This window comes from Cervus canadensis, chromosome 8 (assembly GCF_019320065.1).
Source record: "Cervus canadensis isolate Bull #8, Minnesota chromosome 8, ASM1932006v1, whole genome shotgun sequence".
Taxonomy (NCBI): Eukaryota; Metazoa; Chordata; class Mammalia; order Artiodactyla; family Cervidae; genus Cervus; species Cervus canadensis.
The window spans coordinates 11,292,643-11,314,336 of NC_057393.1; the positions used below are offsets into that span (position 1 = coordinate 11,292,643).

The following is a 21,694-nucleotide window of genomic DNA, read 5'->3' on the forward strand; positions in this document are numbered from 1 at the left end:
GATCTTCCCAACCCAGGGATTGAACCCGGGTTTCCCACATTGCAGGCAGACACTTTACCATCTGAACCACCAGAGAAGCCTGCTATTAATATAAGACAGTCCCAGAAGGCATAGTCTAAGGTTAGACAGAATTGGAACCCCAGAGAAAATATGATTTGGGAAGACTTCCCCTCCAAGGTTCCAGAGGCTGCCTGCAGGGGATGACCCTGAGCTGGACTGTTCTGACCGAACAGGAGATGGGTTGCTGTGTAGGAGCCCCGTGGCTCCAACCAGGAGCGGGAGCTGGAGGACGCAAGGGCCATGCCTTGTGCATCCACCAGTGAAGCCAACACAGGACGTGCCGTCCGTCCCCAGTCCAGACGATGGGTGACCCCTGGATGCTGATACAAGGCACTGTGTTGCCAGGATACTTCTGGGAATCCACCAAGTATGACACCAGACACAAAGCTTGTCTCCAGGGAAGGGCATGAGTGGCCAAGGACTTTTAACCACCAAAGGGGTTGAAGCCCGGGCACCCGATGCTAGGATGTTTTAGCCACAGAAGAGCTTGTCACTGGGGGTTAGTCACATCAGACAAAACAGTGGGCCCAAAGCGACTGAATTTTCAGCATTCGACAGAAAGGCGTGTGTGGTCCACGGTGCTTCTAACAACTCAAGACACACACCCACCTGGGAAGGGCCCTGCGGTGGGCAGACAATCACAGTCTGTCACAGAGCTGGGAGCGAAGACTTGTCAAAAGTGTCTAAAAACTAAATTACCACGAGCCAGCTTTGTCTCTTTTCCTTCCCTCCTCCCCGCAAACTGATTTTATTTTTGTCTTCCTTAGAAGCATCCGATTACAGAATAGAAGCTCCTGTTATTAAATCAACACAATACCAGTAATACGCTACGGAAGTAAATCTTCTGGACACGTCATGGCCAGAGGAAAAAGATTGATCTTGGGCAGAGGATAGGTCTTGGGCAGATTTTTTTTAAATCAAGTTAAGAAATTGCAAAACACCTCCTCTTTCTTCAGTTCCCTGAATCTTGCCTGTCCTTCGAGGGTTTTCCTGAGAAGCCGAATGGTCTGACTTGTGTTCATGTCTCTGCTCCCACTAGACTAGAGACCATACCTACTCAGCTCTGCACCTCCACTACCCACCACCATGCTTGGTTCTAGGAAGGTGCTTCATAACTTTCTGTTGAATTAAGCAATAATCAACTAACTTGAAGTTGTCCACATTCTTCCTGTACCCCTGCCTCCCGCTGCCCCCTCCACCATGCAGTACTCCAAGCAAACTCCCATTCATGGGGCCCCCATGGCCTGGCTCCACTATGTCTGCTCCTTGACACCTGATCTTCTGTGTGTGACAGGCTGCACTCACCACCTGTCCACCTCCCTTCGACCTCCAAAGAGGCAGCACGGCTGAATGACTCCAAGAGTGTCTGTACTCTGATCGGCGGCATTCAGACCCTGGTCCAGCCACTGATGGTTGTAAACCTGGGATAAGCTGTTTAATCTCATGACAGTTTCATTTTCTCTACTGAAATGATGGTATCACAAAAGTGCCAACCTCAAAGGATTCTGAGAGAATTCACTGAGACGCTATTTGTAAAGTGATGAGCACCGTTACTACAGTCAAGAGATGCTAGCTGCTCTTGTGAATTACCATGGTGATGAGAAGGAGGAGGACAATGGTAAGGATGGGGACGAACATCCCTAAAAGTGCCCCTGAGCCTCTCCTCCCCTCTTTCTCAGATTACACTTTGCTTCAGGGTACCATCGCCCTCACAAGCCTGCAGGGGTCAAGTCTGATTTGACTTCACATCACCTGCAATTCCCATGGCTTTCCTCACCCTGGAAGTGTTCTCTGGACACACAAAGACACTACAGGCAACAACAGAGAGGGCACTGAAGAGCAATATGGAATACCAGCTGAGTAATCTTCCTACACCAAAAAGTAGGCTTTCAAAGATGTGCAGATACACTCCACATGTTCAGAAAGGAAGCATGGCCTCTTCTGAATAAGGAAGCGGCTGATAGCCTGTTAATATTTAACAGCAAATGTTAAAGTCAAGACCCAGTATGTGAGAACAGAGTTCTCAGCCTTCCTCTCTGGTCCACAGGAGCCCAGGGGCATCATGGGAAACTCTCAGAATCCATGGTCCAACCACGCCCAAGTGTCATGTTGACAGATACCCTCACCTTAGCTGATGGTGCCAAAGACAGAGAAAATGCCAGGCAGTGGCTTCCAGGTGATGTCATTACCATTTACTCCTTACTTAATTCCCTAACCTTCCGATAATATTTTTGTAACATTTGACCAAGTAGCCCTTTTAAAACTGACACGCACACAAATAAGCACAACTCCAGAGACACTGATTTCACAAAGAAATCTGGATTCACAGCAGCTGCCTTTAAAAAACACTTTGGTTATTAGAAAGTTAGCAAGTTTGACTTTAGAGTAAAACATTCTAAACAAAAATAGAGGAGACCCCAGGATTATCTATGTGTTAACTAATGAAACTGGAGCTTTCTAAGGAAGCCAAGAGATTTTTAAAAAAACATTGAAAATATGTTCTCTTATACATTCTTTTAGAAACACCATAAGGTTTGTAAAGATCAAAAGCAGACAAATGATATCTTGTATTAAACTCTCAATAAAACCCAGGAGAACAAATCTAATTTATGTGGTGACAAAGCATTTTTCATCTTGCGTTGCACATATTCTAAATGTATCTACTGCTTTCCTTGTGTTATTATGGAATCGCACTAAATCTTGCAACCGAATGAATGAAATCCATCAACAACTATTAACAAAACAAAAGGTAGAACTTATTTCATTAGGAGATTAGAGGGTATGAATCAGTGTTTGTGGCTGAATACCCTTCTATTCTCTGAGAATCACAGCACTGAATAACTCCTTTACTGTCTCCTTTCCTCCACTGCCAACATGCAAATGTGCTCCATCCTATTTGTGTCTGCAGCCAGGATATTTGTGGCATTTGTATCTAGACTTCAAAACAATCCATTGTTCATAAATCTAGGACACAGCCACAGATTCATCACAACACCCCATATGAACAGTCATCTCCAAAGTGGGTTTTACAGCACACAAAATGTGAAATCTTTGAAAATGGGGATAAGTGATAAACAGAAGCTCCTCCTACTAAAACCATGGAGTAAACTAGTGAGACACATGCTAGTTACTTTATTTCTAGGATTTATGGAAGATGTGAGTTGGAACAAAAATGGGAAAAAAATCTGGTTTTAATACACAGATGTAAGGCAATGCCCAACTCACAAGACCCTACATTATTCAATTTCCCTGATATTTACAAAAACCTGATTTATTTTCCAGCAGGAAGGAAATTATGAAAAAGCAATAAAAATAAGACTGCAATGTTCATGTAGTGTTCTGGACACTTGGGGATGTCTGCAGACACAAAGATCTTTCCATCATCTTTGAGCCAATCACTGGTGATCTTTCCAATCACTGATGAACTTTTCAATCACTGATGAACAAGATTTCCTCCCCAAATCAGAGGGATTTCTTTCAAAGTGCAAAAATATCCCTTGTGTGCTCTATAAAAGCTCTGGAACACACACTTGAGTTGCCAGAGACAGGACACGTGATGGCTGGTCAATAGGCAAAGTCTTCGAGCTACAGCGTTGCCCATCCAAAAGCTACATTCTTGTTCTGTAACAAGACGGAGCTTCAATATTTCCTCTGCCACAGGAAGGCCTTAAAGCAATTCTCCAGGAGCTGGTGAGCCTTAGCAGAGTCCTAGACACTCAGCTCCAGACTGCAAGGCAACCTCCTGGCTGAGAGCGGGGCTCAGAGCTGGCTGCTCGGGTGTGAATCTGGGCTCTCCCACTCTCTAGCTTGTGTGGCTTTGGGCAAGCTCTCTCATTTCTCTGGGATGCAGGTCTGCACCTGCAAAATTCAGACAATAAAGACATCTTCCTCACTGGGAAACAGTCAGTTCAGTTCAGTCGCTCAGTCGTGTCTGACTCTTGGTGACCTCATGGACTGTGGCACGCCAGGCCTCCCTGTCCATCCACCAACTCCTGGAATTTACTCAAACTCATGTCCATTGAGTCAGTGATGCCATCCAACCATCTCATCCTCTGTCGTCCCTTTCTCCTCCCACCGTCAATCAGGGTGGGTCTAAGTGAGATAATCCTTCCTAAGCTTTCAACAAGGGACCAGGACGTAGTAGTGTTAGCCACTCAGTCGTGTCCCACTCTTTATGACACCATGAAATATAGCCCGCCAGGCTCCTCCGTCCATAGGATTCTCCAGGCAAGAGTACTGGAGTTGCCATTCCCTTCTCCAGGGGATCTTCTTGACCCAGGGATCAAACCCGGGGCTCCTGCTTTGCAGGTGGATTCTTTACCACCCGAGCAACCAGAAAAGCCCATGGGAGGGGAAGTGTAAAAGGCTGTAATCAACATGGGGCAGAATGAAGAGGTAAAAATAGTCCTAATATATCCACCAATTATTTGGGTGTTCGCCCACTTATCCTAGTATCAGAGATGCTACCCAGAGTTGAGTCATAACACGGTGGTCTCCTCACCGGTTAACTGACCAGCCAAGCCCAGAAAAGTGGCTAACAGAGCAGCTTAATGGTGTCTGAGCATGGCTAAATCGAGGTCTACTTTAAAAGAAGATGAAGCAGGCAACTCTGTTCACTAGTTTCTCATCTTATTCTACTATGCTGCTGCTGCTAAGTCACTTCAGTCATGTCCGACTCTTTGCGACCCCATGGACTATAGCCCATCAGGCTCTTCCATCCCTGGGATTCTCCAGGCAAGAATAGTGGAGTGGGTTGCCATTGCCTTCTCCACTTATTCTACTCTAAGTATTTGGAAACAGTTTGGGTTTAGCTAAAGTAAGCAGGGCCCTTCTTTTCCAAAGCCTCGGGCAATTGCTTCTCACATGACCAAGTGGCGAACCATTCCGATCTGGAATTAAATTTTAATTTGTCTGGCCACTTGCCTCTGTTCTTCAGGCTGCTGGCTGTCATCAGCAGGGGGTGGAAAAACAGAAGTGAAAACCCATGTGCCTCACACTTGGGGGAGTGGTCCCATCAGCCATGAAATCAGCAGTACTTACAAACATGAGGCGGGTGGGGATGTTGTCTGACTGCACCAGAGGATTCTTATAGAGCCAGATCTCTTCTGGCTGGATGACTCTCTGGAAGGGATCCAAAAATTCTGTAAAACTGAAAGAAAACAAAGAAAGAGGCGTGAGCACTGGGGAGGAGGTGGCCTAAGCAAGAGCTCAGAGTGGACGAACTGGTCCCTGGGGCGGGGGGACAGGCTGCCCAACTGATGGATCTCGGGCAGCTCCAACGGGGGAAAGATGGAAGAATCACTAAGACTGTAGCATCTTTCGTCACCACCAGCCTGCTAGGACCAGTGGGGGGCATAAGAGAAGAACGGAGAGGCAGACATACAAAGACCCTAAGAACTCGGGGATCCAAAGGGAACTGGGAGTTGAAGTTCAGAATGGTGGCTCGGACTGGGGCAAGGCCAGGCCAACAGCTGTCTCTGGGGACAAAATGGACTTGAGTTGGAGTGAAAGGGATGGAGCAGCGGGCAGGACTAGAGAAAAGAACCGGTGGTGCTCCTCCTCCACGTTACTCCAGATGGCGCCCCTCCACCATCACCACCACCAGGGGGCAGAGTGAGAGAAAGAAACTTCCAGAAAAGAGAAGGCTGGGACAGGAGAGACAGCAGAGGAGAGGAAAGAAGGAAGGAAGCGGGAAGAGGATGGGGGGCTGCTGTTAAGGAACCAGACAGCTCTAAGCCTCCACCTCCCGACCCCTCTCTCACCCTGGGAACCCGCAACACCCAAGTGGATGAAAAGGATCACCACCAAGAGAAAACCTGCGGGGAAGAACAACAGAGATGGCAGGCTTCTTTAGCCAGCTTTCAGCCCTTGGGTCCCCTCCCAGCTCTCCCGCCCAGTTCTCCACCTGAATTCGGTTCAGAGTGGCCTCAGATGTGGCTGGGTGAGTCAGTGCTTGAGTGCCAGACTGAGGAATCTGCCTTTTGAACCAAGGAGGAATTTGGCAGGAAAGCATGGAATGAAATGTCCAACAGTGGTGAACGCGGGGCATTGGAGCAGAGCAGAGAGGCAGAGACAGTGAGGAGGTGAGGGCAGCTGTCCCAACAAGAGATGCCTGCAGAGAGAAGCAAAAGGCAGGACTGAAAATGGAAGAACAGGCACAGGCGGGGGTAGGGGTAGTGGTCAGAGCTGATGCCAAGGGCTCTGGCTTGGCCTCTCAGGAAATGGGGTACCATTGCCAAGATGAGGAGGAGGGGAGTTGGGGGACGGGAGTTGGAGGTCAGCAGTCGTCTCATCTAGGAGACCAGCCAGGTGACCAACAGTCCCGGTTTGGCCAGGACTCTCCTGGTTTTAGCACTGAAATTCCTATGTACCAGGAAAAATCTCAGTCTTAGGAGAAACCTGGATGGTGGGTCATCTTAGAGCCACTTCAGCCCCAGGACAGAGTCAGTGATCTGAGAGTCTTGGTTTCTTCCCTAGACTTGCAGCTTTGTTTGATCATTAGTCTGTGTGCCCAGTTACACTGGGAGGGAGTGGAGCATGGGGTCACTCTCCAGGGTTATGTCCTCAGAGTCCAGCAGGGTGGAACTCTCAGTGACTCTCCAGTGACTGCAGAATCTACTCTCTATTCTGGACTTTGAACAGCTGCTACCGGTAAAAAAAAATTACCCTGGGTCTGATCAGCCTCACACTGAATTCTATCATGTATATACATGTAGATATACATGTATATATCTACATGTATATCTAAACGAGACCTAAAATTCAATCTGTCTTTTGTGCCTCTATATACCTGTCCCTCCCTCTCTCTGTCTCCCTCTGTTCCTCTCCTCCCCTCTCTCCCCACAAGTGAGATTTTTCAAGTCGTAAATCTCTGTCCTGTCCTTGTATTTATGAAATTTCAAGAAGAAAGTAGTGCTGGCCCCTGACTGTTTCACTCAGCACTCAGCCCAGAATACATCTACTATAGGATCTTATTGCAATGCCCTAAGACCCCTGCATTAGTGTGTAAGTTAATTTCTGCTAACAGCCCTCCAAGCCTCCTCCAAGACACAAGGCTACATGCCATCTGGGTGCTGGGAAACCTGCTTTCTGCCCGAGCTCCACCATTAAGCTGCTCTGGGTCTCAGAACAACCCACTTCTCACTGGGCCTCAATGTCCTCACTTGTAACCTGGGTGCGTGAGTGCATGCATGCTAAGTCGCTTCAGTCATGTCTGACTTTTTGTGACCCCATAGACTGCAGCCCACCAGGCTCCTCTGTCCATGGGATTTCCCAGGTAAGAATACTGGAGTGGGTTGCCATTCCCTTCTCCAGCGGATCTTCCCAATCCAGTGACTGAATCCTGTCTCTTCCGTCCCCTGCATTGACAGGTGGGTTCTTTATCACTAGCGTCACTTGGGAAGCTCCCTGCAACACAGGAGGTTGGGTTAGGTCAGAGGTGACAAATAAAGAAGCGTTAGAACCTCTGGAGACACCCTATCCCACACCTACAGCCTTGGTATGGACTGGGCCTGGTATGTGAATTTTAAAATACTCCCCAGGTGATTCTGAAGGGCCCAGCATTAAAGAAAATTCTCCAAGATTCCAAGAACCCTTGTCCACAAGGAGAGAAGACTTAGAAATTTAGCTCTCAACATTAACAATTCTTCTATCTGCTGCAAGACAGGCACTAGAGCCAGTCTCATCCATGTTCAAGTCCCAGCCCCTGCTGTGGGGCTCTCAGTGAGTTCATTAACATCTCTGAGCCTCAGTCTCCCATCTGTAAAATGGGCACACCTTACACCGTGGAAATAAAACTTAAATGAACGAATATAAAGTAACTAACAGAGCACAAACAGAAACCAGCATTTTGTCATTCTATCATTTTACTCTAGCCTCTAATTGCAAGTTTTTACTAGATAGTTTTCTAGTAAGAAACTGTTTTCTGGACAGTTTCCAGGCTTTTTTTGGAGGGATGGGGAGCAGATTTCATTTTGCAACAACTTACTCACTGCACTTGGGTATTTTAAAAGCATTTTAAATATAGCTAAGTAAAAAGAATTTTATTTGCAAGTTATTTTAAAGAATATGTTGGCTTCCCTGGTGGCTCAGATGGTAAGCATCTGCCTGCAATGTGGGAGACCTGAGTTTGATCCCTGGGCCGTGAAGATCCCCTGGAAGAAGACATGGAGGCCCACTCCAGTTCTTGCCTGGAAAATTTCATGGACAGAGGAGCCTGGTGGGCTACAGTCCACAGGGTAACAGAAGAGTTAGACACGATGAAGTGACTAACACTTTAAGAATATACTTACGAAACCTAAAGCCTCCAGAACACTCCAATTACTCTGGATGCATAACAAATTACCCCAAAACCTAATGTCTTAAACCACTCGTTTTCTTTTGCTCATGATTTTGTGGATCAGGAAATCGAGACAGGTCCAGCTAGGCAGAGCTCACTTAACGTGGTCACAGCAGTTAGACACCAGCTGGGGCTGCATCACCTGAAGGCTTGACCAGGCTGGACATCAGGACGGCCTCTTGCATGGGTGCTGGCTGTCAACCGCCACCTGGAGCACCGCACACACCTCCCCAGCACGACAGACTCAGCATAGTCAGAATTTTTCATGGCTGCTGGCTTCCTCCGGAGTGCAGGTCTCAGGAGGTCCAGGCAGAAGCTGAATGGCTTTTCTGACCCAGGCTCTGAAATCCTGTGGCATCACTGGGTGACAGAAGGTCAGCCCCGATTCAAGACAGGGGAACTGACTTCACCTCTTAGCAGCGGTGTGGCAGAGTCCCATTATAGAAAAGCAGGTAAGATGAGAGATAGGGCTGCAGCCACCTTTCAAATACAATCTGTCCCCCATAGGCTGTCATCATGATAATGGTCTTGCAGCCCCTACTCTCAGAGACCCCAGAACTCTGATTCCCATTTCCTCTGCACACAGCTGGCCCAGGGCCAAGGAGCTGGCACGCTTCTGAGCACATCCTTCCTCATCTCATCTGTCCCCCAGGGGACACTATCCTCATGGTGATTTTTTAAAGCCTCGTGCACCCAGCCTTTCACACAACTCCTCACCCCACCCTGAGTGGCTGCAGCCAGAACACATCTGTCAAGGAAATTGTATCCTCTGGGAGCAGCACACCAGGAAAGATAGATGTCCCTTCTCCCCACACACCAGCCACTGGCGTCTGCCTCCGAGAATCCAGACAGTGAGGCAGCTACACAGAGGATAGGATGTGAGTCTCAAAATGCAGATGGGAGCAGAAGGGCATACAGTAGGATGGAAAGGTCTGGAAACATGAAAGCGTGCCCCCAAGAGAGGGCATGCCAGGCCTGGAAACATCCTTCCAGGAACTCTTTGTAAAGTGGTTTGGAAACCAGGAAGTGGAAACCTTGCTTCCAGGGGAGGAATTCAGGCATGGGATCCAACTGCCTGCTCAGCAGGGCTCACTACGCACTGAGGACCTCCCCTCGCCCCCCAGCAGCATGAACGATCAGGGCTTCCCAAACAAGAATGTGCCCAGAGACCTCCTGGGGACTGCTGATACAGCAGGTCCAGGGCTGGCACCTCCAGCAAGCTCCCCGAGGACGCTGATGCTGCTGGTCTGTGGACCAAACCTAGAGTCACAAGAGGCCAGCACATCAGTATCACCTCGGATGGAACTGTTAAAAATACAGAAACTGGGCTTCCCTGGTGGCTCGGTGGTAAGGAGTCCGCCTGCCAATGTAGGAGGCATGGGTTTGATCCCTGGTCCAGATATATCCTACATGTCGCGGAGCAACTAAGCCCGTATGCTACAACTACCAAGCCAGTGCTCCACAGCCCGGGAACTGTAACTACCGAAGCCCACACGCCCTAGAGCCGTGCTCTGCAAAAGGAGAAGTCAGCGCAGTGAGAAGCCACGCACCACGCACCACGCACCACAACTAGAGAGCAGCCCCCGCTTGTCTCAACCACAGAAAAGCCCGTGTAGCAACTAACACCCAGCACAGCCAAAAAGAAATAAATTATTTTTAAAAATGCAGAAACTTGGGCCCCAGCCCAGATCCGCTGACTCAGAATCTTCATTTTTCACAAGATTGCTATGAGTGTTATAGTGGTACAGACAGAGTCCTTGGGGAAAGCCCATGCTTCCCAACTTTAGCCATTCAAGAACCAAGGGAAAAAAAAAAAAAAAAAGAACCAAGGGGGCCAGTTTTGCTTGATCTGCCCTCCACCTGCACTGTGACTTTTCTTCAGACTTTGTAACCTTCAATGAGTTTATTCTAGAAGAAACCTGATGTCACTGCTGATTTACAGGATTGGCATTCCTTTTATAAACCATTGGTAAATGTTGAAAGCAGGCTATTAAATTCTACCTTGATGCTTTTGCCTCTGGGCAGAGGCCGGCCTTCTCTGTGAGGTCAACAAGACCATTCCGTGCAAGATGGGAGGATAGGAGAGGAAGTGGGGTGCACGTGCCTTCTTCATGATACGGAGTCAGGTGGATCATGTCCATGGACAACGGAAATTCACGTTGCGAAGCCCCTACCATTATCTCCAGCATCACTTGTGCCACAGAAGAGGCAGAAAAAAGATGAAAAGCAAAAATGACAACTCAAAAGCACAGCAATCAGGGGCCATTCACTACAGAAGAAATAGCCCCACGGGTCTTAGGACCTCCTGCCAGCATCACCATAATGACTGACTATGCTGATAATCCCAGCATACCCCAGGCCAGTATAATGACCGATGTCCTTGCATTTTCAAGAAAATGCTGAAGGAAGAGGAGCAACTCTTTGGCCATTAGGAGGTGTGTAAACCCACTTCACTTACTTTTATTTCCAATAAATATAATGCAGAGAAGAACATCTCAATGCCCAGAAAGACCCACCAATGCAGAGTTCCTCATACTCTGAGGCTGAGAATCAAAACTATCCCCACTGTGAATGGCATTTCCGCATCACCGCAGAGACTCACGAAGAAAAAGAGTCTTGGTGTGACGATCAGTACCCCAATTCTGTGGCTAAATGCCCCACTTATCCATTTTAAATCCAGACAGGCTTAAGAGTAGAGGGGACTTCTAAGACTTCATCAGACTTGATGACCAAAAGTAAGCAGAAAGGAAGAGTGGGTGCTATGAGAGAAGGATGAATGTAAATCTAACAAGTCAGAAATATCATGTATTAATCATTTCAAAGAAAAAATGCGAGTTAATGAGATCCCATAGGTGTGAAAGCAATGGTACTGATCAACTCTGATTCAGTATCCAGGACCAGTCCAGTCTCAAAATAACTGACTTCTCCCCCGATCAAATGCAGTCACTGAATTTTAACTATTATCAAAAACATCATTGCCCTTAATCATGATTTGAAACTAAAAATAAAATGACTAAACTATATAGGTCAACATGTTCTGATGTGAAAAGCATGAAGTTACTACTATAGGTGGTGATGGCTGAGTCACTAAGTTGTGTCCAGCTCTTGTGACCCTTGGAGCCTGCCAGGCTCCTCTATCCATAGGATTTTCCAGGCAAGAACACTGGAGTGGGGAGCCATTTCCTTCTCCAGGGGATCTTTCTGACCCAGGGATTGAGTCCAGGTCTCCTGCACTGCAGGCAGAGTCTTTACCAACTGAGCTACCAGGGAAATAGGAAATGACTAATTTTCTCTCCTGAAAATGAAAACTGTCCAAAGTCAGGTGACTTGCTGTGGGATTTTGATCCAAGACAAGCTCCTTCGAATTGGACAATTATCTTAGTCTAACCTTCTCTTAATTTCTCCCTGCAAAGTTTAGACAGTGTTACTCATCTTCTTCTTCAGTTCAGTTCAGTCACTCAGTCGTGTCTGACTCTTTGCGACCCCATGAATCGCAGCACACCAGGCCTCCCTGTCCATCACCAACTCCTGGAGTTTACTCAAACTCATGTCCATCGAGTCAGTAATGCCATCCAGCCATCTCATCCTCTGTCGTCCCCTTCTCCCCCTGCCCCCAATCCCTCCCAGCATCAGGGTCTTTTCCAATGAGTCAGTTCTTCATATGAGGTGGCCAAATTATTGGAGTTTCAGCTTCAGCATCAGTCCTTCCAATGAACACCCAGGACTGATCTCCTTTAGGATGGACTGGTTGGATCTCCTTGCAGTCCAACGGACTCTCAAGAGTCTTCTCCAACACCACAGTTCAAAAGCATCAATTCTTCAGCGCTCAGCCTTCTTCACAGTCCAACTCTCACATCCATACATGACCACTGGAAAAACCATAGCCTTGACTAGGCTTGATTATACAGTGGAAGTGAGAAATAGATTTAAGGAACTATATCTGATAGACAGAGTGCCTGATGAACTATGGACGGAGTTTTGTCACATTGTATAGGAGACAGGGATGAAGACCATCCCCATGGAAAAGAAATGCAAAAAAGCAAAATGGTTGTCTGAGGAGGCCTTACAAATAGCTGTGAAAAGAAGAGAAGTGAAAAGCAAAGGAGAAAAGGAAAGATATTCCCATTTGAATGCAGAGTTCCAAAGGATAGCAAGGAGAGATAAGAAAGCCTTCCTCAGCGATCAATGCAAAGAAATAGAGGAAAACAACAAAAGGGGAAAGACTAGCGATCTCTTCAAGAAAATTAGAGATACCAAGGGAACATTTCATGCAAAGATGGGCTTGATAAAGGACAGAAATGGTAGAGACCTAATAGAAGGAGAAGATATTAAAAAGAGGTGGCAAGAACACACAGAAGAACTGTACAAAAAAAAGATCTTCTTAGTTCTCTGATGATACAGAAGAATTTGGAAAACAGACAATAAGAAAATCCAAAGATGTTCTTCTAACTTCAATGTCAGTGTTAGTTGCTCAGTCGTGTCCAATTCACTGCGACCCCATGGACTGTGCCCCGCCAGGCTCCTCTGCCCATGGATTCTCTAGGCAAGGATACTGGAGCGGGTAGCCATTCCCTTCTCTAAGGGATCTTCCCAACCCAGGGATCAAACCCGGGTCTCCTGCATTGCAGGGGGATTCTTTACCATCTGAACCACGAGTCTATGCATAGCATAGATGCTTTAATCCTCCTTAGACCAGATCTTATCTACATATCACACACACACACACACACACCCCCCAAAACAGAACTTAAGTGAGCAGAAGGCAAGCAGAAGCAAGCACGTTTCTAAGATACAAGAAGACCTTACCAAAACTAATTGAAATAGAAAAGGGGCAGAAGGAGATTGGATGTTGACACAGAGTGAAAAGCAGGCAGAAAGCTAAAGGAGAAATAAAGCCGAGCAGATAAAAACATCCTGGTGTTTTCCTTTTCCCCTCAGGGAGGTGACCAGTCACTGCTTCTCGCCAAAACACAGACACATGGCCTGCCAGCCTTCCGTGGTCCCCTGAACCCTCGCCCAGGAGAAATGAATGCAATTCCAGTGTCACACACTGTACCATGAGGGTCTCTCCAGGAAAATAAAAACATTTTTATGTTTTTTTAAAATGTATTTAACTGGAGGCTAATTACTTTATAATATTGTAGTGGTCCATAGCAGACAAATGGATAAGAAAGCTGTGGTACATATACACAATGGAATGTTACTCAGTCATTAAAAAGAATACATTTGAATCTGGGGCGCAGCAGGGGACAGACAATCAACTTCCACCTTTGCCTGCTATTTATTCATTCAACAAACATTTAGGTGAATGTGATGTACCAGATACTGTCCTATGAACCCTGGTGTATGAAACACATATGACCACACTCTTGTGGAGACTACAGTCAAGGGATGCTAAGCCCCACCTGACTGGGGAATGAGATGTCAAGGCCTTTAGTTACAGGTGTTAGAACTCTGACTACACAAAATCTCACCACCCCAGAGAGTGAATCTATTACCATCCACTTGCTGAACATGGCAAGAGATTCCGTCCAAAGCTGGGAACCCAGGAAAATGGCCAATCTTGACATCACAGTAGCAGGAACAGCAAGTCCCTAAACAAGGGACTATGATGCTACAGTCCTCTGGGCCTCTTCTGACTCAAAGTCAAGTTCTCAAAGCCCCAGGATCTCCCCATAATCTTCTAAGAGGCTTCATAGATTTGTCAATAACATTTAACTCATGTTCCTTGATAATATGCTTTTTTCAAGATAGGTTAATATTTCTACCACATACTTGACTCAGATTTCAACATCCTTTTCTCCAAACACGAGTAACACAAGATTATATGGAAATATGAACTTAGACCATTAAACTTGGTTCAAGTCACTGATTTGGCATTTGCCAGCTGGGGGACTTGAAAAAAGTCACTTAACCTCTCTGAGATTTCAGATCTCCTTCCTCGCTTCCCAGGATGGCCAGGGCAGGGCAGTAATAATACTGCTATCATTAGCAAAAAAAAAAAAAAAATATTAGAATCTGGCACAGTGCCTGGGCCACCAAAGGGCTCGGTCAAAGCTGATTTGATTGGCTGCTCTTCTTGCAAATGTGGACAAGAATGATGCTGATGGCTGACATGACCACTGGGTCTAAGAAGTCTTCCCCTCTCCGTTTCTGCTCCACCCGGGACAGTGAGGTTTCATGTTGTGGGGAGGAGATGAGACAGGACAGATGAGTGCCAACAACTACCAACCACATCCTTTAGCCATTCTTTGAGCAAACAATGGCCCAGAAAGTCACTTTTGAACCTTGCGAGAGCCGAAGGAGGGGAAAACAAGACACGCGATAAAGCTTTCCAGGCGAGAGCAGAAAGCAGGGCATGTTTCTTTATTGTACTATTGACTTTTCCTCTCTAGTGAGCCTCGCTCAGGCAAGAGGGAAAACACTTACAAATGGTCAGCAGAACAGGCAGGCAGCTCCAGTGGTAAGGAGGAGGTGTTTCAGATTTTCCATTAGTCCTGGGGACAGGCCATTGAGAGAACATATTGATGGATTATCTCTGTGAGGCAGTAAACCAGAGACCTGCCACCAGACAGGCTTTACCCTGGGTGGGGGAGCTTGGCCATCCCCATGACAAGTCCAACAAGTATAATAATAGTACCTAGTTATCACATTCGGAGCTGTCTTGTGCCAAGTGCTTTATTGGGTGTTTTCCAACATTACTTCATTTAACCTTCATAAGAATCCTATGAGGGTGAAATTACTGTTATTCCCATTTTAGAGATGGGAGCACTAAGGTTATAAGGCACAGGATGTCTTGCCTAAATCTGCACATTTCTATCTGTGCAGTCCACTGACGGAAGTCCACTCTTCCATGTCCTCCTTGGCACATATTCTGGAATTCTAAAGAGACCAAGGAACATGCATGCACGTGCACACACACACAATTCCCACCAATGTAATGGCATCTGCAATTATTTTAATAAGAGATAAAATTTTCCACAATTAGAAACACAGCCCCACCTGTTGGGAAATGCAGGATGTCGATCTCAATTTTCACTCAGTGTGAACAACTGAGATCAAATCCTTGTAAGGAGCAATTTGCTGTTTGTTGTGAAAGAGAAAAAGAGCAACACACCATGAAGAAGGTAAAAAGAGAAATGGAAGAAGCTGCTCCCACCACCTCCTTCCTCCCTGTCCTTCAGAAAAGCAGTTTCCCTCAAAGCAGTTGACTTAATCAAAGCTACCTGCCCTTTACCTGGATGGAGGAGAATTGCATCCAGGAGACCAGCCATGGACCAGGCAAGAAACAGCTCCTGGAGTTACCACCACCCTCTGCGATGGTCCCCCTTGCTCCGTAATGAGCTCGCGATAAACGGAGAGCCTGGGGCTTCAGCAAGTGTAACTGCCCCCCGAGGCAGAGCCTGGATTCCTGTCCCCCTTTCTTCACTCTAGATCCCATGTCCTTTTTTTTTTTTTCCCTTTATTTATTTATTTTTTTTTTCAGTGGGTTTTGTCATACATTGATATGAATCAGCCATAGATTTACATGTATTCCCCATCCCCATCACCCCTCCCACCTCCCTCTCCACCTGATTCCTCTGGGTCTTCCCAGTGCAAATCAAGTGGACACAGCCTCCAGAGGGCAGCCTGGGTGAGCGTTCCCATCACCCCCTCTAGCTGCGGGACCTTGGTCAAGGCATTCCCCCTCCCAGGCCTCAGTTTCCTCATCTATAAAGTGGTGCTGCTGGCAGCACCTACCTCAGAGGGTTGGTATGACTGCTGAGGTCATCCCATAAGATGAACTGCTGGGGGCGGTGTGCCCGCGTGGAGAGAGTACTGTGGGGTGTGCTGTACTTCAGCGGAAAGCCAAAAACTAAGGCCCGATATCATGTCCTCCCTTGACATCTGAAACCACAAAGGCTTCTCATGTCCTAACCACAAGTTCCCTTCCACTCAGCTCCTTCAGCCAAACAGCCCCCTTTATCCGGGAGACCAGGCACAGTACCTGCCCATCCCCAAAGAGCAGGTTTCAGTCCCATGAACTGAAACACCAGCCCATGGACTTATTCTAACACGTCAATCACATCCTCCTGTGGGAACCAGGGGCTGCTGGAGCCCCTTGATAGTACAAAGCCTGCCTCCCACCACCCCCGGTTGTTTGCTGTGCCCCTGGGCGGCCTGTGTGACATTCAGTGTCCTGCTTCCCTGGGCTGTGAGTCTGTTACTAATAAACTGCTTCAGTCTCATCTGTCCAGTGTTGGCTGTCATGAACGGTCGGGATCCCTGTAACTCCAGGCCAGGAATCCCTCCCTGACCAAGGGGAAAAACAGGAGGTGATTAAAAGATGCACTCCTCCACTATGCTCTCCTAAATTATGACGGGAAGGGATGGGGTGAGTAGTGCTGTGCTTAGCCGTTCAGTTGTGTCTGACCCTTTGTGACCCCAGGGACTACAGCCTGCCAGGCTCCTCTGTCCATGGGGAGTCTCCAGGCAAGAATACTGGAGTGGGTTGCCATGCCCTCCTCTAGGAGATCTTCCCAACCCAGGGATCAAACCCAGGTCTCCTGCATTGTAGGTGGATTCTTTGCCATCTGAGCCACAGGGAAGCCCAAGAACACTGGAGTGGATAGCCTACCCCTTCTCCAGGGGATCTTCGATTCCCAGGAATTGAACTGGGGTCTCCTGCATTGCAAGTGGATTCTTTACCAGCTGAGCTACCAGGAAAGCCCAGGGGTGAGTGCTGGGACAGTGGAAATATACGGGTCAAGTCTGAAGGTGTTCTCATCCATCTAGAGACCAGGAAGGAAGACAGAGTGTTATAGCCACGCGTTCCGGGAAACAAACTCACTCAGAAGGACAATGCAGATAGTGGAGTGCAGTTTATTACACCGGCGGGCCCAAGGCAGAGTCTCCTCTTAGCCAAGGACCCCGACCAGCATTATGTGAAAATTTTTTATACCCCATGTATATGTGTCCAAACCCACCAGCCCAAATCCCTTTAGGCTTACAAAGGAAGAATAAATACAATCACAATAACCCCATCATTCACGTGTTATGTGTTCAAACAGTTAGTAATCAATAAGCCCATGGTTACATTCCAACCAGTTAAAAACCGATAAGCCTGTGGTTACGTTTCGATAGATACTGTCCGGAGGCAGGGGTGATTGGTGTCTTCAAGATTCCCCTGCCCAGAGGGGGGTCTTATCCTTCCATTGTCATTCCCACAGGCATTAAGCACAGAGTTCAGAGTCCACTGGAGAGGTGGCCGCGCACAACCAGCACGGACAGGCCTGAGATGGAGTCCAGGCCCTATGAATTCCTTCTTCAAGAGAACCAGGAACAGGCTGCACGGAAAAGGCAAAGCCCGGGACTCAAAGATGCTCTGCTCACACCAACTATTCTTCAGCTTTTTTTTTTTTTTGGAAAAATGGCACAACCTGCACATCCAACCTCTGGTCACCAATGCTAGGACCACAGACCCCTGCAGATCCCTAACATATGGTTATATGAAGTGCATGGCATCCCCATGAAGCATTCTTCCAAATGTGTATACTCTGAACTTGATCAGGATTTTGGATTCAACTCCCAGCTTGTCAAAATACAGGGGCAGAGGAACAGACAAGTCCGGAAACAAAGTTGCAATATTCCACATTACAAGAATCTAAAGACATAAGACAACCAAATGGGACCACTGTGCACTGACTGGATCTTGGGTCAAAAAGAAAGTATTTTTTTAAACTATTAAAAAGAAACTTTGAGGATGACAGGAAATTTTGGAACTAGAGAATGAGCTGGATATTAGATGACTGTAAGGAATAATTATAAGGAATAATTATATATTATAATTTCCTTCAATATAGAAGAAATGTAGAAGAATATTTTTGGGGAAGCAGCTTAAACATTTAGGCTGTTTAGGATCATGATATGTCAGCAGCTTGCTTTCAGATCAGAAAAGTGTATAAATAAACACAGATACAGAGATAAAGCAAACAGGATAAAACATCAACTGCTTAATCTAGGTGGAGTATATGGTGAATCATTTTGGCTCTTTCTGTTTCTCTGGGATGAACACTGGCAGATGTCCCAGTGCAGGCCCCTGAGTGGGGGAAATAGCACAGAAGGTAGTGTCACCACGAAAGTGCAATGGGAGCATCCAGAGCTGTGGAGTGAAAACCTATTTTCTACCCTGGCCACTTTTTAGCTATGACCTTGGGCTAGTGGCATCTTCTCTCTGAGCCTTGCTGCCTCGTCTGAGAGTGGAGATAACCATACCACCTGCCTGGAGGGCTGTGATGAGGAATGGGTGTGTGGACTTAGCATGGACTCAGCATAAGATCAGGCTGTTCTCTGCTCAGTTGTCATCCCCCCCCCAGAAATCATCTCCAATAGTAGAGGCATATTCAAAACCACTCCTGCTTCAGAGGGAAAGCAGAACATATTTGGACACACCCGCGATGGAGCACAGGCATAAACGGAAGCTTGTTTTGCAGAAGCACAATGTTCATAAACCATATGTATCACCCCAGAAGTCCAAACATCCAGAGCAATTATTTTCAAACAATTCTACAAAGGGTGCCTTCCCTTTGGAAGGAGGCAACAGAAGACAGAAAATGCTTTCAGTGCCTGCACCTAAACACAAAATCCTGGCCTCCATAAACTCAAGCTGCAAAAACTAACACATCCGGTCCAGTCGGGGCTTCATGACCAGGGGCAAACTGCTATACTCCCTTCTGCCTCTGTAAAATGGGTAGAACACCCTGCTGGACATAGTGAGAATCTGGGATCATCGATCATCATCAGGGCCCACAGGAAGCACTCAACAACTAGCAAGGACACACTAATCACTGAAAAATTCTAAATTAAAAAGTCATTCCTAAAATATCTGCACACCAAGTAACCATGTGTGGACCTTATTTGGATCCTGATATGAAGAAATTAATGTTAATTTTATTGGGTGTTACAAACGGTATTGTCGCTTGTGAGGGAGGGGCAATTAGAGAGCTTGTTTTTGTTTTCATTCTCACTAGGTAAAGTTACCTTTTGAAGTATTTAGATGTGATGTCATGCAATATTTGAAATTTTCTTTAAAATACTCCACAAAAAGACTAAACAAGGAGGACAGTGGCGGGAAACAATAAATAAAAGTGCTGATAACTGGAGGCAAGTGCTGTAAAATTCCACAACAAAAGGGGTTTTGTTTTCGGTTTTTCCTAATGATTTCATTCACTGGCTATAAAGACACTTAACAAAATTAAGTATCTTATCAGCCAAAGCAGCTGATACTCTTGGAAAGTATTATTAGCTTTGATTGGATTTCAGTAAAGCATGACAATGGGAAGGGTAATGAAAAAAAATCAGAAAGAAGAAGACAGAGAAATGAAAAGAACTCATCAGGTCATTCACAAAACGAGCAGCCTTCAAAACCCCACACACCTGGACCTACCTGGAAGCCCTCAGGTTAAATGTGCCCCAGAGCCTGGGGTGATGAGAAGCCCTCTTCCTGGCTCGGACGCTGCCTTGGCAAGCAGGTGCCTAATAAGTAATGAGGAGCCTGTGGAAGTGGGCCCTGCGGTGGCCGGTGACTAGGGGCAGAGCCAGGCCACTAAACTTGGGACTCGGGGAAACCTGGCTGCCAGGACTTCTTGGAGCCCAGACCCCACCCCAGCACAGGGCCCTCCTCTCCCAACAGCGCCAGCAACACCGAGCCCTCTAGGACTGAACACTCTCTGGGCCAGACATACTTCCCAGTGGGAAATGATGTTTGGTGCAGAGAATACTGTGCTGGATCTGAACCAGAAGCAAACAAAAGCCATTCCAACAGCAACAGCAAAAAGAAACTAGTAAGAGAAGAGGGAGAAAAGTGTACGTTTCTTTGCTAAGAGACCTCAGTCTCCAATTAATCTTTGACACTACAATGCCCAGTGAACTGTTCATTCCTAGATTAACTAGGAGCCTTTAGGCACTTACCAGAGCTTAAAGTACTCTGGAACATTCTATATACCCATCCCCAGACCAGGTCACAGCAAGATCCTGGGACTCATCACTGAGCCAAGAACTGGGGCAGAAGAAATGCCCCTCAACACTCAGGGCAAAACACAGTGAAGACAGACCTGAACTTGAAGATAGGCTTCTGAGCTATAATTTTAATTAACCACACCAACCAGAGAGCACTTGTTCCTAAATGGGAGACTGCGACATATCTTTGCGATCTTTCTACCCGCTCCCCCCCCACCCCCTTACAGCCTCATCTGATTTTCCCTGGTGTCAGCAGTGGCAAAGGACAGTACTAGGCCTTTCTTACCCCAGTCCTTTGCAGAAATCTGCCAAGTTTTGACCTGGACTAAGCCCCTGACCTTTCTCTCCATGACCTATTTTCCCCAGTGGAGGTACCAGGTCACATTCTCCTAAAATGATCTTCAGTGGGGCTGGCAGGTGAGGGGAGGCTGATGAATGAGATGGAGAAGCCACCAATCTAAAGGCTCAGGGCTGGGAACAGCTGTGACCAGGTGAGAGGCTGAGAGCAGGGCCCAGGCCACAAGTGAGAACAGAAACAGCCAGGTCTATGGCTTTTAAGCAGATTGATCCTTATTTTTGCCCCCAAAGTTTGTTGCTGATGGTAAGCATCACTAAGTGTTTTTGTGGCCATGTGCCCTGCAAACCCCGAGCTCCTCAACACAGAGTCACATTGAGACACAGGCCTATGGATGTGGCTTGACCTTGAACAACTGGAGACATGCCTATGCTGGCGTCTGTGGCCCCAACAATGGCCAGTATCTAAATCAAGAACCAAGCCATGGCTGCCAGTTGGTATCACTGGGCTCTGTGGCTGGGATGTTGTTCAATCAAAATCTTCCTAAGGAGGGGATAAAGATAACCAGGTCATCAACACAGCTTCAAAGATACAGCAGCATGAGGCAGAACGTAAAGGCCACAGTGGAACGGCAACTCCAAGAGGCACCCAGGATCCCTGTCTATATTTAATGAGAGCTGCATTCACAGATCTTAGAACAACACCTGGTATGTAGTAGATGCCCCCAAAATATTTGCTGAGTAAAGGAAACCATCAAAAAAAGAAAAAGACAACCTACTGAATGAGAGAAAATATTTGCAAATGATATGAACAACGAGAGGTTAATATCCAAAATATACAAATAGCTCATTCAACTCAATATAAAAAAATGACTAAACATGGGTATAAGATCTGAGTAGATATTTTTGCAAAGAAGATATATCAACAGGAGATGGTCAAAAGACATATGAAAAGATACTCAAAATCGCTAATCATCAGAGAAATGAGAATCAAAACCACAATGA

The 21,694-nt window shown here is 46.7% G+C and overlaps 1 protein-coding gene across 3 annotated transcripts in view; it reads right to left on the reverse strand.

The window, feature by feature from the left end:
* Window positions 1–21,694, reverse strand: part of PLPP4 (phospholipid phosphatase 4) — a 140,380-nt gene that overhangs the window by 77,934 nt on the left and 40,752 nt on the right. For all 3 annotated transcript variants that reach the window (XM_043477258.1, XM_043477259.1, XM_043477260.1), the window contains exon 2: window positions 5,101–5,209. In XM_043477258.1, coding sequence (XP_043333193.1) covers window positions 5,101–5,209 — 109 coding nt within the window. The remainder of the gene's footprint in view (window positions 1–5,100; window positions 5,210–21,694) is intronic.